This window comes from Panthera onca, chromosome C1 (assembly GCF_046562875.1).
Source record: "Panthera onca isolate mPanOnc1 chromosome C1, mPanOnc1 haplotype 2, whole genome shotgun sequence".
In the NCBI taxonomy this organism is placed as follows: Eukaryota; Metazoa; Chordata; class Mammalia; order Carnivora; family Felidae; genus Panthera; species Panthera onca.
The window spans coordinates 140,980,038-141,003,227 of NC_138346.1; the positions used below are offsets into that span (position 1 = coordinate 140,980,038).

At 41.9% G+C, this 23,190-nt stretch overlaps 1 protein-coding gene across 15 annotated transcripts in view; it reads right to left on the bottom strand.

The window, feature by feature from the left end:
* SLC44A3 (solute carrier family 44 member 3) overlaps positions 1–23,190 on the bottom strand; it is a 331,946-nt gene that overhangs the window by 10,096 nt on the left and 298,660 nt on the right. For 13 of the 15 annotated variants that reach the window (XM_078451634.2, XM_078451631.2, XM_078451632.2 and 10 more), the window contains 4 exons: positions 9,623–9,796; positions 4,705–4,842; positions 1,938–2,174; positions 369–537 (listed from right to left, as the gene is read on the bottom strand). In XM_078451634.2, the coding sequence (XP_078307760.2) occupies positions 436–537; positions 1,938–2,174; positions 4,705–4,842; positions 9,623–9,796 (651 nt within the window). In that variant the 3' untranslated portion in view covers positions 369–435. Of the gene's footprint in view, positions 1–342; positions 538–1,937; positions 2,175–4,704; positions 4,843–9,622; positions 9,797–23,190 lie in introns of those variants that run through there. The other 2 variants (XM_060626285.3, XM_078451639.2) reach the window with 2 other exon arrangements.

Consider the following 23,190-nt stretch of genomic DNA (forward strand, 5'->3'; position numbering starts at 1 on the left):
TAATCCACACAACAATGCACTCTATGCTAGAGACTGAGGCTTGGGAAACTGTAGGGACCTGCCCATTGTACACAGAAAATGACAGCCAAGATTCAAACTAGTATTTGACCCTGATTTGGCCCTCGCTTACTCCATCGAGACTCACGTGCCTCAAAAGCACCTTAAATCCAACTTGGAATAATCTTCAAATCATCTTCAGGAACATTGGTGGGGACGGGGTGGGAGTATTTTATATTCATACCCCAAGGTGGATATACATCGATAAGGAACTACTGAATCCGGAATAGGATATACTTTCATGGTTCTGGTATTATAATGGCCAAACAATAAGGACAAAGACAGTGAAGAATAGGGTCTATCGGCCTTACCATTTATTCTGTGAATGGCTCTTAGAAGAAGGACACTTTCCAGGGGCAACACTCTAATGGGCACCTATCACACAACGGGCTGGAGTTCTGTTCCCTCCTCGTTCCTTAGTGAGTTCTCCTCCCCCTGTGCCCTCGTGTCTTTTAACTTGTTGATCCTTTTTACAAAACTCTGAAAAATAAAAGAAGGAGTTAGACCAGTGTTAGCTATCTGCACCAACCACAACTATTTATTTGACCATATCATTTAGGGGAATTTAATCCTTAAAGTTTTCCCTGTTGAATTCAAGTTTTTTAGGGGGTAGATTCCCAAGTGGATTTGTAATCAGAAAAGTATAAATCCGAGAAAGAAGCCTCGGTTAGCTTCCTACCATCATCGGGAAGAATTTCTTTAGGCTAGATACAAATAAAGTGCTATTGTATTTTTAGGTTTTCTCTGGAGGAGGTGGAGAATCTATTTGATTGTAAAACCATAGATGTGTTTGTTAAACCTCACTGCCTGGCTGAGCCAAGGAGTGCTCTGAATGCTGTTTAAAAGCCAAGGGGCTAGGGGCGCCTGGCTGGCTCAGTCGGCGGAGCATGAGACTCTTGATCTCAGGGTTGTGGGTTCGAGCCCATGTTGTGTACAGAGTGTACTTAAAAATAAAATCTTAATGGGGCAGCTGGGTGGCTCCGTCGGTTAAGCGTCCAACTTCAGCCCAGGTCATGATCTCACGGTTTGTGAGTTTGAGCCCCGTGTCGGGCTCTGTGCTGACAGCTCAGAGCCTGGAGCCTGCTTCAGATTCTGTGTCTCCCTCTCTCTCTGCCTCTCCTCTACTTGCACTCTCTCTCCCAAAAAATAAACACTAAATAATTTAAAAATAAATAAAATCTTAAAAAGAGCAAATGGGCTTTAACACCTAAGTTTTATGACAACAGAATAAAAGTACTAAAACTCACTTGACCCAGACAACCAAGAGACTTCATTCAGTTGTTAAAATATCCCTGTCTACTCCTGATAAGACAAATAAGCAACGACTGTGTTGGAAACAGCTGCCTGCTATTTCCAGATAGAAGCTGTAAGGGACTTGACAGGGTGTGGCTTTTCCTGCATCGGTGGGGCCTGAGTTAATAAAAGGCCTGAGAACCTCAGATCTGTCAATACTGGCACAGATGGTGATGTGTGCGCCCCCTAAAACACAAAGGGTCTGTTGTGACGCTTGAGGAGGCAAAAATGCTTTAGAGAAAGATCAGCCGTTAAACCTCCAGACCACCCAAAACGCCAGACCCGGCCAACAGGACCAAAGGGACTTGGACTGCTCTGTCCAGAACACCTGCCCAAGGTCATCTGGTCCGTATTAATTGTTCAGCTTCACTTCTCTCCAGGGAGAGTTTCCAATAAGGGAAGTGGGTTCAGCCTCAGAAAACAGAACCCAAATCTCACTCTAGACATTCAGGCCAGTGGCAGAAGCACACAGAACCCTCTGGAAGAACAAACGAGGCTAGGTACAAGCCTCCTTTACGTGTGAGTCTTGAACACTTTTTGAGATTTTGAGGATAGAGACTGCAGCAGGAAGTGAAATGTCTGCTTACCAAAAACTCTTGGTCCATAAAGTAGGGCTTTTCCGACGATCCATCATTTGTTTCCAGATCAACAGCAAAACACAGGAAGAGTGCATCCAGCACAGTTTCAAACACAGATAAGAAACTATGGGCTACAAAGTAGGCAAAAAAAGCAACCAGCAGCAGAGGGACTGCCCACACCTGGAGGGCACGGTTGTAGTTAAATGCCATCAGTCCTCCAAAAACAGTGAGACACATCACCAACACCTGGGAAAACAAGACTTCACTGAGAACCTTTATAAATTGGCCAGAATATTTGAGAAATGCTGTCTGTCATTTACAAGTAGTAGTTTCATATATATGCATATGTGTGTGCCCTGTTGTAAAGAAGGCTTGTCAGAAAATGTGGTCCAATGAAATTAAGAAAAAAAGGAGCTATGATACCACAAGACGACCCAGTTAATTCAGAGTAAGGATAAGAGAGTAGATGTATTTACATTTTTTATCTGTGCCTAGTTTTTGTATTTATATAGATGTAACGATAGCTGAAAATTTTTAGTTTTTTCACGTGCCACTCCCATAAGTATCTTCATTTAATACTTTTGTTGTTGTTGATTGATTTTGAGAGCGTGCATGCGTGTGTGTGCACACAGGCTGGTCAGAGGCAGAGAGACAGAGGGAGAGAGAATCCTGACGCAGGGCTCAATCTCACGAACTGTGAGATCATGACCTGAACCAAAATCGAGAGTTGGACGCTCAACCAACTAAGCCACCAGGGCGTGCCTTCATTTAATACTTTTAAATAAGTGCCATTTTTACATAACAGTGCAACAATCCACTGGGTGGATATACTGTAGTTTAATATGTGATTGTTTTTACCCTAGGGATTACTGGAAGGGCTTTCCAGTGCTGGTGTGGGGAGATAATAGGATTAATCCAGGCTCTTGCCATATGTAATTATATTTCCAGCAACATGATTACAGACCATGATGTTCCTTTTTATATTTAAAAAAAATTTTTTTTATACCTAATTCTTAAACAAATAAAATGGAGTATGGAGTCCATCTGGAATCCCCGTTGCCCTTGGATACCCACAAAGACGGACATGAATGTGTGAATGGGACTTCATTCAAAAACAAAGAATCACTGGTTGTTACATGCTCACTAGAAGCTTATTAGCAATTCCATGTTCCTTATGGGAAATACAGGAAAATGAATTATTACCTAAAATAAAAGATAATTCTGTTAAAAGATGAAACCTCATTCTAAAATTTTTGGAAGTAGTTATTAGAGAACATCTTACCAAACTAACATAGGCAATATTACCCATTTAAAAACAACTGCAACTTAGATTATTTAGGCTGTCTTGAAAGGCATAATCAGTTTGAGCTACCGTTGCATGAAAAATCTCTGGGGCCCATCTGAGCCTTAAAATATATGTGCAACTAACACACACACCTGTGAAATCCATGCATGGTATAACTTGTTACTTAATACACCAGAGACATTTACCAAACACCACGGAGGCACAAAATGCTAAATGAGCCAGGAGTCCTCACATTTGGCTGTGGCCGGGTCACAACTGGAGACCAAGATCTTGTTCACTTTGGGGCACCACTGAAGGCCTCAGCATTCACAGCCTTGAGAAGGAATGGTTGGAAGGAGCCAGGATGTCTAGCTTGGAATAGCACAGACATGGCAGGAAGCTCAGGAGGTCTGGGGTCAGGGATTCGAAGGGCAGGCAATCAAGTGGAAGTGGGATCAGGCAAACAGGTGTGCAGAATTAGGCCCCGTGCGTGACAATCACAAGCAAAGGGACACACCATATGGTCCAGTGTAGAGAACCTTCAGCTTGAAGCATGGTCAGTTAGAGGCTATCATACCAGTTGCATCCATATTTTATTTATTTATTTATTTTTTAATTTTTTTTTTTTTAACGTTTATTTATTTTTGAGACAGAGAGAGACAGAGCATGAATGGGAGAGGGTCAGAGAGAGGGAGACACAGAATCTGAAACAGGCTCCAGGCTCTGAGCTGTCAGCACAGAGCCTGACACGGGGCTTGAACTCACGGAGTGTGAGATCATGACCTGAGCTGAAGTCAGCTGCTTAACCGACTGAGCCACCCAGGCGCCCCTCCATATTTTAGTTAACCTAGAAAGGACACTTGTTATCTTTGGTCCAGCCTGAGGTCTGGAGTTGTTAAAGACCCCAAGTTCAGGCCTTGTCCTTTACACATGAGATGGAGCTCTAAGATGCTCGTTCACTGCACTGCACATAAGACTACACACAATTCCTTGAAAAATGCTATTCAGATGACAGTGGAAATGTACCTCTGGCTCCACTTGGGACGTTAACAAGCTGCCTTTGTATTTATGGACTTAATGCCTTTAAATAATCCAGACATTTCATTAGGTTTCAGTACTATTTCCGTATGTTTTATGAAAAAAGCCCCCCAAAATATATCCATTTAATGAGGCTAGTAGCATTTTCATTTTAGCTATGAAAAAGTGGGAGCCAGAATGGTCTAGAGAACTGAGCATTGCTGAGAGAAAAGGGTTAGGATGCAAATCCTGACTCCACCCATTGTGTGATCCTGGACAAGTTATTAAGCCTTAGTTTTCCCATCTGCAAAATAAGTTACCTCACAGGACTAAGGATTAAATGAGAGAATAAGGCACAGCATCCACTATAGAGCAGGCACTCAAGAAACGTTCGTTCTCTTTCAAGTCTAGCTCTGTGGCTTCACGTCTGGATCCCAAGTTTCTCTATTTATTATTTCAGTGAGGACATCTCACCTTTCCTAGAAAAATTATGAAGTCTCCAAAGCAGTTAACAGATGTGAAATGACTTGAATTCTTGGATAAGAGTTTGACCGCATCTTTTGCTGATGTACAAAAATCTGTCCCATTAATGGCAGTTGCAGCATATGCATTCTGAAACAAAAGACAATGGTGAAAAAGATGATGCTTCTTATATTGTTTTAGAGACAATATCATGACAATACAGAATAGTTGCAAAATGGAGAAAAATGGTTGCTATAAACCCACCATCTCTACCCATAATAAATCATTTCAGTTTCAAAGTCACCTTCTGGTCTCTGGTTATATTCACATATATTTTCACATAGTTGCAGTAAATGGAAAAATAAGTATTTCTGGTCAATACGGTGTGGATGGGACATCGCTCTACAAGCCTGGAAATGATAGGTAAAGCAGAAACTTTTTTAATGAACGGCAGAGTTTGAGGGCAGAGAAGGAAGTTTAGGTGCTAGAAACAAAGCAGCCCCTAGCAATTAATGAGATATGAACCCACAGGCTCAACGGGCAGGAAATCAGTAAAGGCTTTAGAGGTTGGGGCTGGAAACTTAATCCCTTAGGGGTAAAAGACAATATTCAGGCCCTTGTTAGGGAACTGAACTCTCAGCATAAATTCAGACTCAACCAACTATCCCGGGAAAGTGGTACAGAAATACACTATCTGCCTGGGGCCATTGAAATTACTAGAGTCTAGGCAGGGGCCAAGCAAAACCACATCCTCGTAGGCCAGGGAATGATGGAGTCCCACAGACAACCACCCTTGAAGACAGTGAAGTAATGCTCATAGGAAAATGCTTCAGATGGCCCAAGGAAAAGAACACCACAACAAACAAGAGAATCTGTACCCTGAAAAAAAATCTGAAATATTCAAGAAAGTGCGTTTAAGATGCTAAGACAATGGGGTTGGGGGGCACCTGGCTGGCTCAGTTGGTAGAGCATGAGAGCATGCAATTCTTGATCTCGAAGTTGTAAATTTGGGCCCCACGTTTGGTGTAGAGATTACTTTAAAAACAAAATATTTTTTTCCTTTTTTTATGTTTATTTTTTGACAGAGAGAAAGAGAAAGACACAGAGTGTGAGCAGGGGAGGGGCGGAGAGAGAGGGAGACACAGAATCAGAAGCAGGCTCCATGCTCTGAGCTGTTAGCACAGAGCCCGACACGGGGCTCAAACCCACGAACCGTGAGATCATGACTTGAGCCGCAGTCAGATGCTTAACTGACTGAGCTACCCAGGGGGCTACTTTAAAAATAAAATCTTAAAAAAAATAAAAAATAAATAAAGGTGCTAAGACAATGGAAAGAATAGTGACCGTAAGGAAGGAAGAGCTTGGTATGAAAAGTGAAGAGACAGAGTCAAAAGCAAATCAAATAGAAATCCTAGAAATGAAAAAATATATAATTTTCGTGGCACAGTATCACTTTACGTATCTTCTTCCTTTATATAATGAGCATTTTCTTGTTGCTCCATGGCTTTTATAATTTTAATTTTTAATAAATACACATTCTGTCAGGTGTGTGTGTGTGTGTGTGTGTAGACAGGGCATATACAAACTATTTTAAATATTTTGCTATTATAAAAACTATGCAATGGACATCTTAATTTCTGGATTTTGGATCATTTTTTTTAATGTTTATGTATTTTTGAGAAAGAGACAGAGAGAGACAGAGAGACAGCGTAAGCAGGGGAGGGGCAGAGGGAGAGGGAGACACAGAATCAGGAAGCAGGCTCCAGGCTCTGAGCTGTCAGCACAGAGCCCGACGCAGGGCTCAAACTCACAAACTGTGAGACCATGACCCAAGCTCAACCAACTGAATGGGATGCTTAACCAACTGAACTGCCCAGGCGCCCAATGGATTTTGGATAATTTCTTAAGGATAAATTTCAAAAACGAGATAACTAAATCAAAAAGGACAAGTGTATGTGTTTGTGGTGTTTATGTTCACAAGGGAAGATTTCCTGGATCCTTTTTCCAAAATACCTTCTTCTTATGACCATATGATAATTTCAAAACCATCTATTTCTTATATTTCCCTTGAAACCTTTAAAAATGCTATTTGCACTGCAGTTTACAACTCAGAATTTGTAACTTCCCTGGAAAAATACACCGTAATACTACCTGTTGGGGTTTTGTCATTTCTTTCAGCTTAGGAAAAAAATGAAAGTTTTTTTTTTTTATCTCTTGATATACAAATTAATCTTTTCCTACGCCCATTCAAAAACACTGTAGGGAAACCAATTTGGAGTCTATTGTAGTAACCCATCTCCCAGTGATACAGCTCTTAATCAGAGTAAGTGATAGAGGACACGGAGAATAAAGGGGTAGAATTTACCAAACTCCCTCTTGACCAAGGCCAACTAGAGATCAAAGTCTGGTTTTCAAAGACAAAAGTTCCACAAAGAACTTTTGGTTTCTGACTTGGATGGAACATAAAATTTGCTTTTAAAATCCCAAACTGGTTGTTGCAGAAAGCTGACCCCAGGGGCACCTGGGTGGCTCAGTTGGTTGTGTCTGACTCTTGATTTCAGCTCAGGTCATGATCTCATGGTTTATGGCATCAAGCCCCATGCCGGGCTCTGTGCTGACCGTGTGGAGCCTGCTTGGGATTCTCTCTCCTCCTTTCTTTCTGTCCCTTCCCACACTTATGCCCCTGCTTGTGCCCTTGCACACATGCATACACAGGCATGCCCTCTCTCTCTCAAAATAAATAAATATTTTTAAAAAACCCACAAAACTAAACTAAAGCCAGCCCCAGTTTGGGGACTTAAGTTTTGAGTACAGAGGTGGAAATGCATTTGCTCTTTGCTTAGTATCTTCAGTCATCTAAGATTCTATGAGCCCTGATGACCAACTCATTATCCATTTTCAATACTTTTGTACGGTAGGTGGATAAAGAATAACATAATTCTTCTTTTAGAGACCAGAAACCAACATCAAGGGCATTTCTCCAGATCCCCTGGTAAATGTTTTTTTTTTTTTTTTTTTTTTTTTTTTTTCTAATTCTAACTTTCCGGACATTACACAGTTTTCATTAGGACAAAGTGCTATTTAAAAGCATGGTGGTTAAGGTAAGCCAGGCAGTCTCTGGGTTCAAATCCCAGTTCTGCCACCCACCGGCTGCCAGTCTTGGGCAAGTGATTTAACCTCTCTCCGACTTCCATTTCCTCATCTATAAGTGAGTTATAGCACCTACTGCAAGGGGGCGTCGGGAGGATTAAAGAACATATTCCCTATAAAGCAGTCAGCAAAGCGCCTAGCGCACAGAAAGCTCGTAGTAAAGGGGAGCTATTATCATCCAGACCTCGCCAAGGATGACCTCATTTACAACTGGGAAACACAGGCCTCTCTTTCAGCCCTGAGGAGGTGTGGAAAGGGCCCAGGGTTTCTTTATCCCTGGGCTTTGATCCCTCACACTCTCAGAGATCCAGGAAGGGCAGGCCTGGCTTCCCAGACCACATTCCAGGGCCCAGCCGGGTCTTTCTTTGCCGTGAGGCTCTGTCCCCAGCTCACCACCCCACCACTTCCGGCCTCTAAACTGGGGTTCTCCACGTACTTCCCAATTTACAGCGGGGACTACAGTTTTCACGAGGCCTTCCTTTCCCTTCAGATCAACATCCCATGGTCAGTTCAGCACTACTGGTCATAAGCAGTAAAAATAGATTCTGCTTCTTGGCTAAAATGATTCAAGGTTAAAATGGTAATTTCTCACACATGTGTTGACTCTGCAGATTTTGGGGGGCCTATAACCATTGATCTTTTCTTTCATGTTTCATGCCCACTGAAAGAGAGCATTAAAACCACTCTGACGGGGAAATTAGATATGCCTTCCTGCAGTTGCTACACCACTAGTATTTTACCACAAGGTTCAACCCTGAGTGCAACAGAGAGACCTAGAATTAATGTCTGAATGAATAGCTGGAGGAGGGAAGCATCACTCAAGACACAGGATATGGACTGAAAATTCCTGCAGTTTCAGCATTAGCTAATTTATATGTACTCTCAGTAGATGCTGCTTCCTTGTCAGGCAGCTGGAAGATGGACTGCCCTAAATGTTCAAGGTGGTGAGTCCTCGCTCAGAACATTTGTATTTGCCTGGGCTGATGGAACTTGGGGTGAACGAGCTAAAGCCAATTTGCAGACCCTAACAATGTGTGGAAAGGACTGGATATAATAAGGACTGGGTTAACATGTTTTGTTGGTTGTGAGTGTTAATCAGGAGATCCTGAAGGCTAATCTTTATTGTAATTTTTTTTTAACGTTTATTTATTTTTGAGACAGAGAGAGACAGAGCATGAACGGGGGAGGGGCAGAGAGAGAGGGAGACACAGAATCGGAAGCAGGCTCCAGGCTCTGAGCCGTCAGCCCAGAGCCCGACGCGGGGCTCGAACTCACGTGAGATCGTGACCTGAGCTGAAGTCGGACGCTTAACTGACTGAGCCACCCAGGCACCCCAGAAGGCTAATCTTTAAGCAAGACAAGAGGTAGTGGTTTCAGTCTCCTAATTTGTTACCAGACAACATTAAGTGTGCACATTTCTTTAGTGCCACCAAACAAGTGGATACTTCTGCGTCTTGAAATCAAACGGAAAAGAAAGATTTCCAACTCGACGATGGGAGCGCCTCAATATTACATCTCCATTCTCACTCCCTTGCCTGGGATTAGAGACTCCCTCTAGATGTGGTTTGATTAGCTTTCCAGCTTTCAAGGACTGTCACAAGCAGGTGGGGAGGGTGTGGGGAAGGACACAGACAAGGAAGGTCCTGCATGGCAGTGAGGACTGGTGAACAATGAATTCTAACTCAGGAACGAATGTGAAAGCAACATGGAGGAGAAGCACAGGCTGGGGGTGGCGGGGAGGAAGGAGCAGGCGGGAGGGGAGCAGCGAGGAAGAGCTCACAGAAGTGGCGCATAGCTGGTGAAGTTGACTGTTCCCTGCAGAAAACTGGGATAGGCAGGGGCTGAGGCAGCAGCAGGAGGCAGTGAATGAGACCGAAGTGCCCAGAAGAGATTGTGGTGGAAAATGGGTCTGGAGGAGTCCTGAGCTGGACCTCAGTGAGGCTGAAATGCCATCCTGTGGAGCAAGGGAAGAGACAGGAAGTTTCAGGAGTCCTGTCATTTTCAGCCTGTGCTTCTGGAAGCTCTCCCAGGGCAGCTCTCCCCTCATCACTGTCTCCTATTTAGCTACCAAGCCCCGTACCTCCTCTCTCCTAAGCCTTTGGGGAGCCCTAAGCACCTCCACAGTGTCTACTGGGCTCTGCTTAAATTATGCATAAATACGGTGCAATCATCCATCCACTGAGCACGCTGGTACCATTAGCAGTCACAAGCCAGGGGCCAGGCCCAGTGAAAAGGAGCCCTTCTCTGGGGAGGAAACAAGATTACTAGGAATCGTAATACTTGTAGGATTCTTCCCAAGGTTCTCGGCTCCCCTGCACCCCACATGAAGACGCACCTTAGCAATATATCCCAAATGGTTTGCCATAGTCCTGATGGCAGTTTCCTAATTCGTTTCTGCAGTCTTTTTCTTTCTTTCTTTTGCTGTCAGCAGGCAAAGTTTCACACAAGTGAAACTTCTGTGTGCAAATTAATAATAATAATAATAATAAATAGTAATAATGGCAAGTATTCATGGAGTACACACAATGTGCCAACCCCTGTTCTTATTCTATATTCCCCTGAATGCATTACCTCATTTACTCCTCTGCAAACCGCAGCTGGATGATAAGGTTGTTGAGGAAACTACAGCACAGAGAGGTGAGGCAGCACGCCCCTGGGGCTTGCACATGCAACTCATGTTGCATCACTCCCATGTAGTAGATCTCTGACTCATTCAGGAAAACATTTACTGTGAGCTGTTCTTTGTGCTTTTCCTTCCAGAAGTCTCCAAATAACAAAGTGGTGCTCTCATGAGATGTATCATGAAGACGGGGTAAGGATGGGGCAGGAAGGCTCAGTGGAAAGAGGCTGGGTTCCAATCACATTGCCTCCAAAGACTGGCCGCATGGCCTCCACCAAGTAATGTCACTTCTCAGTTGCCCTGTTCCACAGCTTGTAAAAGGCATTTCCTGCTCTTAAGTTCTATGTTAAAAATGCTTTATGTTTGCCCTCTACTTTGTAGTGGACGAGTCACCCTCCTATTATCATGTTATGTAATCTCATCGGTTTATGACCATTCACTGAAATCATCACCACGGGTATTATTATCTCCCTTTTACAGAAAATGCTAATCACTGAAGAAAAATGAAAGAGACTGAAGTATACTTTTAGGTGACAGAAAAGCTGGGTTACCTCCGTAATTTACTCTGAGAGTTGTCCGAGAACGTTAATCGCACCTTTGGCAGAAGGAACATTTTTTCTCCTTAAGTCAAAACTGAAGCCAGCACAGTTCAGCCCTGTGTCCTTCCTCAGCTAAGGGCAGCCGTTTGTCCCCCCACTAAACTGAAGTGGTTCCTTCTTTTACTGGAGAAGATGTGAACCTGAGGTTCTACCGACTCTTCACAAAGGTAAATAGAGTTTCCCTCCGCATAGGCAGGAAGGCATGTGGCAAACAACATGCCATGAATTGCCAGATTTATTTCTCGCATGCCTTCCTCATAAAGTTCTGATATTTATCAACTCAAAATTCAACAAGAACTACTAAAACAAACTTGAGAGACTGGATGGTGAATAAATAACCCTGGTATTCACACTTCGCTCAAAACTAAAAGAAATACAGTGAAACCTGAGCCCAGATACATCCCCATACATCCAAGCATCCTTCCTTGGGATTACAGTAAAACTTGTAGGAAGCATCCCAAGCCAGTTTCATCTTGAGCTCTGTTTTTGGCAGGAACGCACGCCCAGTGAGGTGTACACACAAATAGCCTCTGGGCCTTCCAGGGCCTTGCAGCCACCCTTCAGAGCCATTCAGGAGTTCAGTAGTCACTAGCTGCAAAAGCCCAATGAGATGGTGAGCAGGGGAAATCTGCCAGTCTCCTCCAGGGTGGGGGCCAGGTGGGAGGTGGATGGAAAAAGGACCATACCTATGCTGAGAACTGTGCTGCCTGTAGAGCCATGGCAGTGCTGTCTGGTTTGTTCTTCTTAAATTTATTTGCTCTTTGCTCATTTTTAGAATAATGGCTTTATTATTCTAGGCCCGTTATTAAAAAATTAAGCAACAGAGACACAAAGCAAGGAGGGGCGCCTGGGTGGCTCAGTCGGTTAAGTGTCCGACTTCAGCTCAGGTCATGATTGCACGGTTCGTGGGTTCGAGCCCCACGTCAGGCTCTGTGCTGACAGCTCAGAGCCTGGAGCCTGCTTCGGATTCTGTGTCTCCCTCTCTCTCTGCCCCTTCCCTGCTCACTCTGTGTGTCTCTCAAAAATAAACAAATATTAAAAATTTTTTTTTAAAAAGAAAGCAAGGCAATCACTCTGGTCCCACTCCTCAGAAATAACCATTGCTAACATCATGTGGACCGTACCCCAACATTTCTCTGCAAGTATACCAGACAAAAGGAAGGAAGAGTGGATGGGCAAACATATGTTATAAAATGGAACACTCTATGTGTTATTTTATTTCTATTTGTTTATTTATTTTTAAAGATTTTAATTTTTTTAATGTTTATTTGAGAGAGCGAGAAAGACAAAGAGACAGCAAGAGAGCGAGAGAGAGAGCAAACAAGCAGCGGAGGGGAAGACAAAGAAGGAGACAAAGAATCCAAAGCAAGCTCCAGGCTCTGTTCTGTCAGCACAGAACCTGATGCAGGGTTTGAACCCACAAACTGTGAGATCATGACCTGAGCTGAAATCAGATGCTTAACTGACTGAGCCACCCAGGCACCCCTAAAGATTTTATTTTTAAGTAATCTCCATGCTCAACATGGGGCTCAAACTCACAACCCTGAGATCAAGAGTCACATGCTCCACTGACTGAGCCAATCAGACACCCTTCCCTATGTTATTTTAAATAAAAATACTAATGTTAATTTCACTTCACCAGAAGAAAATGAAACTAAACTGGAAGTAAAGGAATATTTGAATTTTAGGCAAATGTATCTTCATAAATTAGCCTTAGGTTTCTAAAAGAATCTTTCTAAACTCAGCATTAAAAATGTTAAAAGATCACTTACTGGTTTTATTTGTTTATTTAACACCGTATCTTAAGTTTAGGCAACACTGGTGGTGAAAGATGGGTGCTCTTTCACCCCAGGGGATCACCATACACAAGACCATTCTTCCAAGTTTAGGAGAAGTAGCTGTTCTGCCTAATTCATAGAAACACAAATAGAAAGTCAAGCAAACTGAGGAGACAGACGAACATGCTCCAAATGAAAGGAAAAAAAAAAAAAACTCAGAAAAAGAACTAAATAAAATGGAGATAATCAATCTACCTGATAAAGAGTTCAAAGTAATGGTCATAAAGATGCTCACCAGACTGGAGAGAAGAGTGGAAGAACTCAGTAAAAACTTCAACAAAAAGATGGAAAACATAAAAAAGAACCAATCAGAGTTGAAAAATATGATAACTGAAGTAAAAAACACACTAGAGGGTATCAACAGTAGATTAGAAGATATGGAAGAATGGTCAGTGATCTGGAAGACAGATTAGAGTGGGAGGCGTCCAACCTGAATAGCAAAAAGGAAAAAGAATATTAAAAATGAGGACAAGGGCGCCTGGGTGGCTCAGTCGGTTAAGCGGCCGACTTCGGCTCAGGTCACGATCTCACGGTCCGTGAGTTCGAGCCCCGCGTCGGGCTCTGTGCTGATGGCTCAGAGCCTGGAGCCTGTTTCAGATTCTGTGTCTCCCTCTCTCTGACCCTCCCCCGTTCATGCTTTGTCTCTCGCTGTCTCAAAAATAAATAAACGTTAAAAAAAATTAAAAAAAAAAAAAATGAGGACAGACTAAGGGATCTCTTGGACAACTTCAAGTAAATAAACATTATAGGGGTCCCAGAAGGAGACAAGAGATAGAAAGGGGCAGAAAACTCATTTGAAGATATAATGGCTGACTACTTCCCTAACCTGGGGTAGAAAAAAAACATCCAGGAAGCACAGAGAGTTCCAAACAAGAGGAACCCAGGGAGATCCACACCATGACACATAATTGTCAAAAGTTAAGGATAAAGAGCGAATTTTAAAAACAGCAATAGAGAAGCAATTAGTAACACACAAGAGAAACCCATAAGACTATCCATTGATGTTTAGCAAAAACTATGCATGCTAGAAGGGAGTGGCATGATATATTCAAAGAGCTGGAAGGAAAAAAACGTACAACCAAGAATACTCTACTCAGCAAGGTTATCATTCAAAAGTGAAGGAGAAATAGAGAGTTTTCCAGACAAAGAAAAGTTAAATGAGTTAATCACCACACAACTGGCCTTACAAGAAACACTGAAGGAACTCCTTTAAGTGGAGAACAATAAGGCCATAGCTAGAAGTAAGACAGTTACAAAAGGAAAAAGTTTCACTGGTAAAAACAAACAGGGGCATCTGGATGGCTGAGTCGGTTAAGTGTCTGACTCTTGTTTCAGCTCAGGTCATGATCTTACAATTGGTTTTTGTTTTTTTGTTTTTATTTTTTTTAATGTTTGTTTATTTTTGAGACACAGAGAGACAAAGCATGAACGGGGGAAGGTCAGAGAGAGAGGGAGACACAGAATCTGAAACAGGCTCCAGGCTCTTAGCTGTCAGCACAGAGCCTGACGCGGGGCTTGAACTCACAGGCCGTGAGATCATGACCTGAGCCAAAGTCGGAAGCTCAACCGACTGAGCCACCCAGGCGCCCCCATGATCTTACAATTGTGAGATCAAGCCCCATGTCTGGCTCTACCCTGAGTATGGAGCCTGCTTGGGATTCTCTCTCCCTTTCTCTCTCTGCCCTTCCCCCACTCAGTTTTTTCTCTCTCGAAATGAACACTTTTTTAAAAAAGCAAACATATAGTAAATGGAGTAGAGCAATCATTTATAAAGCTAACATGAAAGTTATAAGACAAAAGTAGTAAAATCAATTATACCTAAAGAAATTAGTAAGAGGACTCGCAGAACAAAAAGATGTAAAATAGGACAACATATACATAAAATATAGGGGAGGAGTAAAAAAAAAAAGTTCTTTTAGAATGTGTTTGAACTTAAGTGTCCATCAACTTAGTATAGACTGCTTTATACTTAGGATGTTATATATGAACTTCATGGTAACTACAAACCCTATAATAGATACACACAAAATAAAGAGAAAGAAAACCACACGTAACACTACTGAAAGTGATCAATCATAACGAGAGTCAGAGAAAAAGAAACAGAGAAGAACTACAAAAACAACAAAATGGCAACAAGTCAATAATAAGTTTAAATGTAAGTGGTCTAAATGTTCCAATCAAAAGTCATAGGGTGGCACAATGGATTAAAAACTAAGATTTATCTATATACTGCCTACAAGAGACTCACTTCAGACCTAGACATATACAGACTCAAAGTGAAAGGATAGGAAAAGATCTGCCATGCAAATGGAAGAGGAAAAAAAAAAAAAACTAGGATAGCAATACTTGTATCAGACAAAATAGACTTTAAAACACGGGCTGTAACAAGAAATGAAAAAGGGCATTACATGATGATAAAGGGATCAATCCAACAGGAGGATTTAACAATGATGACTATCTATGTATTCAATGTCGGACCACCTAGATATATAAAGCAGATATTAATAGACATAAAGGGAGAAACTGACAGTAATACGATAATAGTAGTGACTTTAACATCCCACTTACATCAGTGGATAGATATTCAGGCAGAAAATCATTAAGGAAACAGTGTGATTGACACAGTAAACCAGATGGACTTAAGAGATATATACAGAACATTCCATCCAAAACCAACAGAATATTCTTTTCAAGTATACGTGGAACATTCTCCAGGACAGATCACACGTTAGGCCACCAAACCAATCTCAACAGATTTAAAAAGACTGAAATCATATCATGCATCTTTTTGGACCACAACAGTATGAAATTAGAAATCAATTACAAGAAAAAACTGGAAAAAACACAAACACATGGAGGCTAAACAACATGCTATTAAACAACCAATGAGTCAATGAAGAAGTCAAAGAGGAAATTTAAAAATATATTAAGACGGAGTGCCTGGGTGGCTCAGTTGGTGAAGTGTCCAACTTCGGCTCAGGCTATAATCTAGCAGTTTGGGAGTTCGAGCCCTGTGTCAGTTTCTGTGCTAACACCTCAGAGCCTGGAGCCTGCTTCAGATTGTCTCCCTCTCTCTCTGCCCCTCCGCAGCTTGTGTTCTGTCTCTTTCTCTCAAAAAAAACAAAATAAAACAAAAACAAAAAACAAAACAAACAAAAAACCCTACCCCAAAACATTAAAAATATGTAAAGACAAATAAAAATGAAAACACAACAGTCCAAAATCTCTGGGATACATCAGTAACAGTTCTAACAGGGAAGTTCATAGTGGTATAGGCCGACCTCAAGAAACAAGAAAAATCTCAAAAAAACCCCAACCAAACCTTACAGGTTCTAGTTCTAAAGGGACTAGAAAAAGAACAAAACCCAAAGTTAGCAGAAGGAAGGAAATAATAAACATCTTATCAAATAAAATAGAGATTTAAAAAAATAGAAAAGACCAATGCAACCAAGAGCTGGTTCTTTGAAAAGATAAACAAAATTGATAAACTTTTACATCATGAAAAAAAGATGACCCAAATAGATAAAATCAGAAATAAAAGAGCTGATGCCACAGAAATACAAAGGATTTTAAGAGACTACCATGAAAAATTACAAACCAACAAATTAGACAACCTAGAAGAAATGGATAAATTCCTAGAAACATGCAATCTTCCAAAAGTGAACCAGGAAAAAACCAGAAGATCTGAAAAGATCAATTAATAGTAACACAATTGAATTGCTAATCAAAAACCACCAACAAACAAAAATCCAGGACCAGATGGAATCACAGGTGAATTTCACCAAACATTTAAAGATGAGTTAATACCAATTCTTCTCAAAGTGTTCCAAAAAATAAGAGGAAGGAAAGCTCTCAAATAAGTCCTATGAGGCCAGCATTACCCTGATACCAAAACCAGACAAAGACACCACACACAAAAAGAAAACCACAGGCCAAGATCCCCGTTGAACAAAAAATGATCAACAAAATAATAGCAAACTGCATTCAACAATACTTAAAAGGATCATTTATCACAACCAAGTGGGGTTTATTCCAGGGTTATAAGGATGGTTCAAATATCCACAAATCAATCAATATCATATGCTACATTAACAACATCAAGGTAAAAAAAAATATGATCATCTCAATAGATGCAGAAAAAGTATTCGACAAAATTCAACATTTGTTCATGATAAAAACTCTCATCTAAAATGGGTTTAGACCATAAGAGACTCTTAAAAACTGAGAATAGACTGAGGGTTGATGGGGGGGTGGAAAGGAGGGGAAAGTGGGTGATGGGCATTGAGGAGGGCACCTGTTGAGATGAGCTCTGGGTGTTGTATGGAAACCAATTTGACAATAAATTTCATATTAAAAAATTTTAAAAAATTTAAAACAACAACAACACCAACAACAAAGAAAATGGGTTTAGAGGGAATATACCTCAACCTAATAAAAGCCATATATGAAAACCCACAGCTAGTAGCATACTTGATGGTGAAAAACTGACAGCTTCCCCTCTAAAATCAGGAACAAGACAGGGATGTCCACTCTTACCACTTCTTTCAATAAAGTACTGGGGAAAAAACCACAAAGGACTGGAAGTAAGTCCTAGCGACAGCAAACAGACAAGAAAAAGAAAAGGCATCCAAATTAGTAAGGAAGAAGTAAACTGTCACTATTTGCAGATGACATAATACTGTACACAGAAAGCTTTTAAGACTCCACCAAAAAACTAGTAGAATAAATAAATTCAGTAAAGTTTCAGGATACAAAATTAGTATATAGAAATCTGTTTCATTTCTATATACTAATAACAAAGTAGCAGACAGAGAAATTAAGAAAACAATTCCATTTACACTTGTACCAAAATAAATAAAATATCTAAGAATAAACTTAGCTGAGGAAGTGAAAGACCTGATTTTAGAAAATTATAAAACACTGATGAAAAAAACTATAGACACAGAAACAAATGGAAAGACATACCACAACCATGAAATGGAAGAATCAATATTGTTAAAATGTCCATAATGCCCAAAGCAATCTACAAATTCAATACAATCCCTATTAAAATACCAATAATATTTTTCACAGAACTAGAACATATAATACTAAAATGTCCATGGAACCACAAGAGACCCCAAATAGCCAAAGCAATCTTGAGAAAGAACAAAGCTGGAGGTATCACAATTCTAGATTTCAATATACACTACAAAGCTATAATAATAAAATCAGTATGGTACTGGCACAAAATAGACACATGGACAGAACAGAGAGCCCAGAAATAACCCACACTTATATGGTCAATTCATCTACAACAAAGGAGGCAACAATATTTAACTGGGAAAAGACAGACTCTTCAATAAATGGCGCTGGGAAAACTAGAGAGTTCTGTGCAAAAGACTGAAACTGTAGCATTTTCTTACACACAAAGCTAAACTCAAAATGGATTAAAGACCTAAATGTGAGACCTGAAACCATAAAACTCCTAGCAGAAAGAGGCAGTAATCTCTTTGACATTGGCCTCGGCAACATGTTTCTAGACATGTCTCTGAAGGTAAGGGAAACAAAAAGCAAACATAATCTATTGAGACTACACGAAAAATAAAAAGCTTTTGCACAGCAAAGGAAACTATCAACAACAAAAGGAAACCTACTGAATGGGAGAAGATATTTGCAAATGCTATATCTAGTAGGGGGATAGTATTCAAAATATATAAAGAACTTATACTAAGTCAACACACACAAAAAACCAAATCAGTCAATTAAAAAATGGGCAGAGGACCTGAATACACATTTTCCCAAAGACATCCAGATGGCCAACAGACATGTGAAAAGATGCTCAACAGTACTCATCATCAGGGAAATACAAATCAAAACCACAATGAGGTATCACCTCACCCCTGTCAGAATGGCTGGAATCAAAAAGACAAGAAATAAGTATTGGCAAGGATGTGAAGAAAAAAGAACCCTTGTGTACTGGTGGTGGGAAGGAACATAAATTGGTGCAGCCACTGTGGAAAACAGTATGGAGGTTTCTCAAAAAATTAAAAACAGAAATATCACATTATCCAGTTATTCCACTATTACATATTCACCTAAAGAAGACGAAAACACTAATTTGGAGAGATCGATGTGCCCCTATGTTTACTGCAGCATTATTTATAATAGCCAAGACACGGAAGCAATCCAAGTGTTCATCAACAGATAAATGGGTAAAGGAGGTGTAGCATATATACATCATGAAATGTTACTCAGTTATAAAAAAAAATAATGCAATCTTTTCCATTTGTGACATGGATGGACCTAGAGGGTATTATGCTGAGTGAAATAAGTCAAACAAAGAAATGCATATGATTTCACTTATATACGGAATCTAAAGAACAAAACAAAGAGCAGAAACAGACCGAAAATACAGAGAACTGATGGGTGCCAGAGGGGGAGGGGGGCAAAATGGGTGAGGGGGAGTGGGAGACACAGACTTCAGTTAGGGAATGAGTAAGTCATGGGGATGAAAGGCACAGCATAGGGAATAGACTCAATGGTACTTTATATTTATTTATTTATTTATTTATTTATTTATTTATTTATTTATTAATTATTATTTTTTTTAACATTTATTTATTTTTGAGACAGAGAGAGACAGAGTATGAACGGGGGAGGGGCAGAGAGAGAGGGAGACACAGAATCGGAAGCAGGCTCCAGGCTCTGAGCCGTCAGCCCAGAGCCGGAAGTGGGGCTCGAACTCACGGACCGCGAGATCATGACCTGAGCTGAAGTCGGACGCTCAACCGACTGAGCCACCCAGGCGCCCCGATGGTACTTTAATAGGGCGTGTGGTGTCAGATAGTAATTGCACTTGTGGGAGCACAGGATACCACAGAGCTGTGCAATCACTATGGGGTACACCTGAAACTAACATAACACCATGTGTCAACCAGACTTCAATAATTTAAAAAAAAAAGAATAAAGATAGAGGCTTAAGGAGATTCTGACTCCCTAGAGAGTAATTTCTAAAAAAAAAAAAAAAAAGAAAAAAAAAAAAAAGGAAGATGAGAGTCCCCCGCACACTTTGTCCCACCTCCTGATTTTAGTGAGTTTCATTGTTATTCTTTACAGTGTCTGCAGGGCCCCTCCCGATCCCTCTAATGCTGTTCCTTCTGCCCAGATGCTCTTCCAGAGACCCAACTCTCTCTGTGAAGCTAACGTTTGTTGAATGATAAAGGTTTGCTTTTGGCAACCCAAGAATGTTTTCTAAATAATATTTCCTCACACAAAACCCAAACTCAGATGTTTGTTACCTTTGTTCTTTCGGTAGAATGTTAGGATTAAAAGGCACCCCAGACATCACCCAGGATCATCCTCTTATTTTACTGATGAGGAAATGGAAATCTCAACAGGTCAAGTGACCAGATATAGGTGACAAACATGGATTAGGTCTTCACAGGCAATGCCCCTTCTTCCCACAAATCCAGAAAAAGCCAAATCAGTCACCCGCATCTTGCTGAACCTGACCTGTCATTGGCACTCTGCAAAGCAAACCCACCAGAACAACAATTTCATTAAAATTGATGAGGCGTGTCCAGGATACAGAGCTTTGAAGGAAGTGCTGCCTTGGTCCAATATGCCCTTGACCATCACAAAGGGCTCTCCTGTCCATTTATCTCCTTTGACCCGTGCATATTCAGTGGAGGGAATGACTAAGGCAGAAGGGAGGCTTGATCTTCCATAAGGCAAGATGCAACTTGTGGATCCATGAAATGGGAAATGCTCGTTCTGTTTTTTTGACTTCAGGCTTTAGTAGATAGAGATTAAATAGATGGGCTGTCCCTTTTAGTGGAGACCACTGGTTTCCTCTCCCCTTTACCCTTCTCCTTGACAAGCAACTCCAGGCAGCACCATGAAGCCACTAAAGTACAGAACTGCAGTCCTACGGATCACCACATCGTAGTGCCATCACCCTAGATAAGCTCTTCAACCTCTGGGTAGGCCTCAGCTTTCTCGTTTGTACAAAGAGGGTAACACCACCTGATACGGAGCATCCCCGAGAGGATAAATTCAGACTGCATGTAGACTGTCTACCATGGCTCCTGGCATACCGTAAAAACTCAATAAATGGCTATTATCTATAGACTTTAGAAGACTGGTTCTCTAGAACCATAAAAGAATGTCACGCATCTCTGATCTGAAGCGCAGGACCGTGGAAACACCAAGAGGAGACAGAGTGCAGAAATGGGAATGTTTACATGTTTTCATATACTGCACGGTTTGGGCAGATAATTTTAAGGCAAGTGTCTGTCCCTTCACGAACACGTTTTTGGTGGGCTTGGGGCTGCTAAGGCAAAGACTGACCTGCATGGAAAGGCCTGGTGACAGAGAGCCTGGTGCTCAATGGAAAGGTCACTGCTTGCAGAGAATGATTACTGGTTTGTACCATAGCTCAGCCCAGCTTGCAGCACAAAAACTCTTAAGAAAAATGCATTTGCTTAAAGACACTGACTGTAATTACAGATCTTTTCCTTCTGAAGCTTCGAAAGACTATCAGCCCTTCCACATTAGCATCCTCTGTCCATGGCCACTTCTCAGAAAGCAGTTTCCCTGGAAGTCCGCCTGAGGTGTTGGTTAGTGCAGCTCTAACGAGAAAGGGTAGCTCTTTTGAGCCGGAATTTCTGCTTTCTTTATTGCCTCCCTGCTAGTCTTAGCAGACACTAAAGCTGTGTGAGGGCGGCATGAAGCCAGGGCTGGTACTGAGAAAGTTCAGACCCTCGTATTCAATCACCCTTCCATCCACAGACAAGGTCGGGGCTAGCGGCAGGGCACTGAGCCAGGTCAGCAGCCTCGTGTTCTTGGGACCTCACCAAGCTTCTTTGTTGCCACCTTGATGGAGGCAAGACACAGGCACAGCAGACAGACCCCGAGTGCCTTTCCCTGCCCCACTGAGATGCGTCCTGATGAAGGCATTTGGCCTCAGCTGTCTCACTGCCCGGATGAATGCAAGTATAGCAAATGCTCCTCGCTGCCCCGCCCCAACCCGACGCCAACTGAGGCTTTCTGTAAAAGGCAAAAGGAGGGTGAAGAGGAACCCACTCGACGAACTGTCAAAGCCTGGATCCACCTGCCAAAACTTTTAGGAACCGTCTAGCCCCACCTAGATAAGGAAGCAAACTGAACCCAGATCCCTTGTTTCCCCTTCTAGTTTCAGACCTTGCTCCTCAACCATCTATAGAGACGACACTGTAAATGGAAGGAGTGTCCAGCGACCGCAAATACAGGTGTGGCGGCTTCCTCTTCCTCTGCTCTCTTGGCCTGTTTCTTTTCCCTGTGTACTTTCTCCTTTTCCTCTTCTCCACGTCCCCCCACTCCAGGAGGACTCAGGCTGTGCACTCATTCCCTTACGTGAGATTAGGGGGCAATTGAGGGCTGGGGGCATGAGGACACCCAGTTGGCAACTCTTACTAGCTTTTGCTTTCCAAAATTTTAAGCTCTTTAGCTCTTACCTACCAGTGGAGAAGGTGAAGGAAGGGGATTCTCGATATGAACTAAACGTCTCGGAGCCATAGGTGAGCGTGTAGGTCTTCTTCCACCCCTAGATTAGAAGATGAGACTCCCCTGGGCTGAAGGAAAGAGGGAAAAGAGATCTGTGGGTCCTGACCCGGGACACTAGGTCTCCTTTTTCTCAGCAGAGCATGAAGAAGAGGCAAGACTCTAACAGGAAGTGCTCACTCCTAGGGTCTGGGTTTGCCAGGAGCGAAGGGCTTCCAGAGACACAGGCTTTCAGGGCTAAAACCTGAACCGTCTCACACAAAGCAGGAAGGTTGGTTATCTGACCACTACGCATCCAGGCAGACAGGACCATGAGGAGACTTGCAAAAGATTCCTGCTCCCCAAAACAAAGCCTGAAGATGGGATGCCATGAAGAGGAAAGGTGGATGTCTAAGGGTAACCCATGTGTACTAATACTTGGGGACACCTGAAATCTCCTAAAAGCCCATGGGGGGATAGCCCAAGAGTAACAGCTGAAATTTACTTCCAGTCCAGTGTAATGGAGCTCAAGTCAGAAATTAGGTTAAGAGACACGATACAGTATTTTCTACACACCTGACTTTGTGATTGAGATTCACACCCATATGAAGTCAGGCAAGGATGACACACGGAAGTCGGGGGGCCCAAAGCACTGTCAGATTCCAGCCTGCAGCAGAACATGAATCAGCGACTGGGGCATCGAAGGGGCCTTTATTTCCTCAACCACTATGATGCACATCTTTCAGGTTGTTGTCTACAAATACATCCTTTAGTCCCTGGCCACCAATCA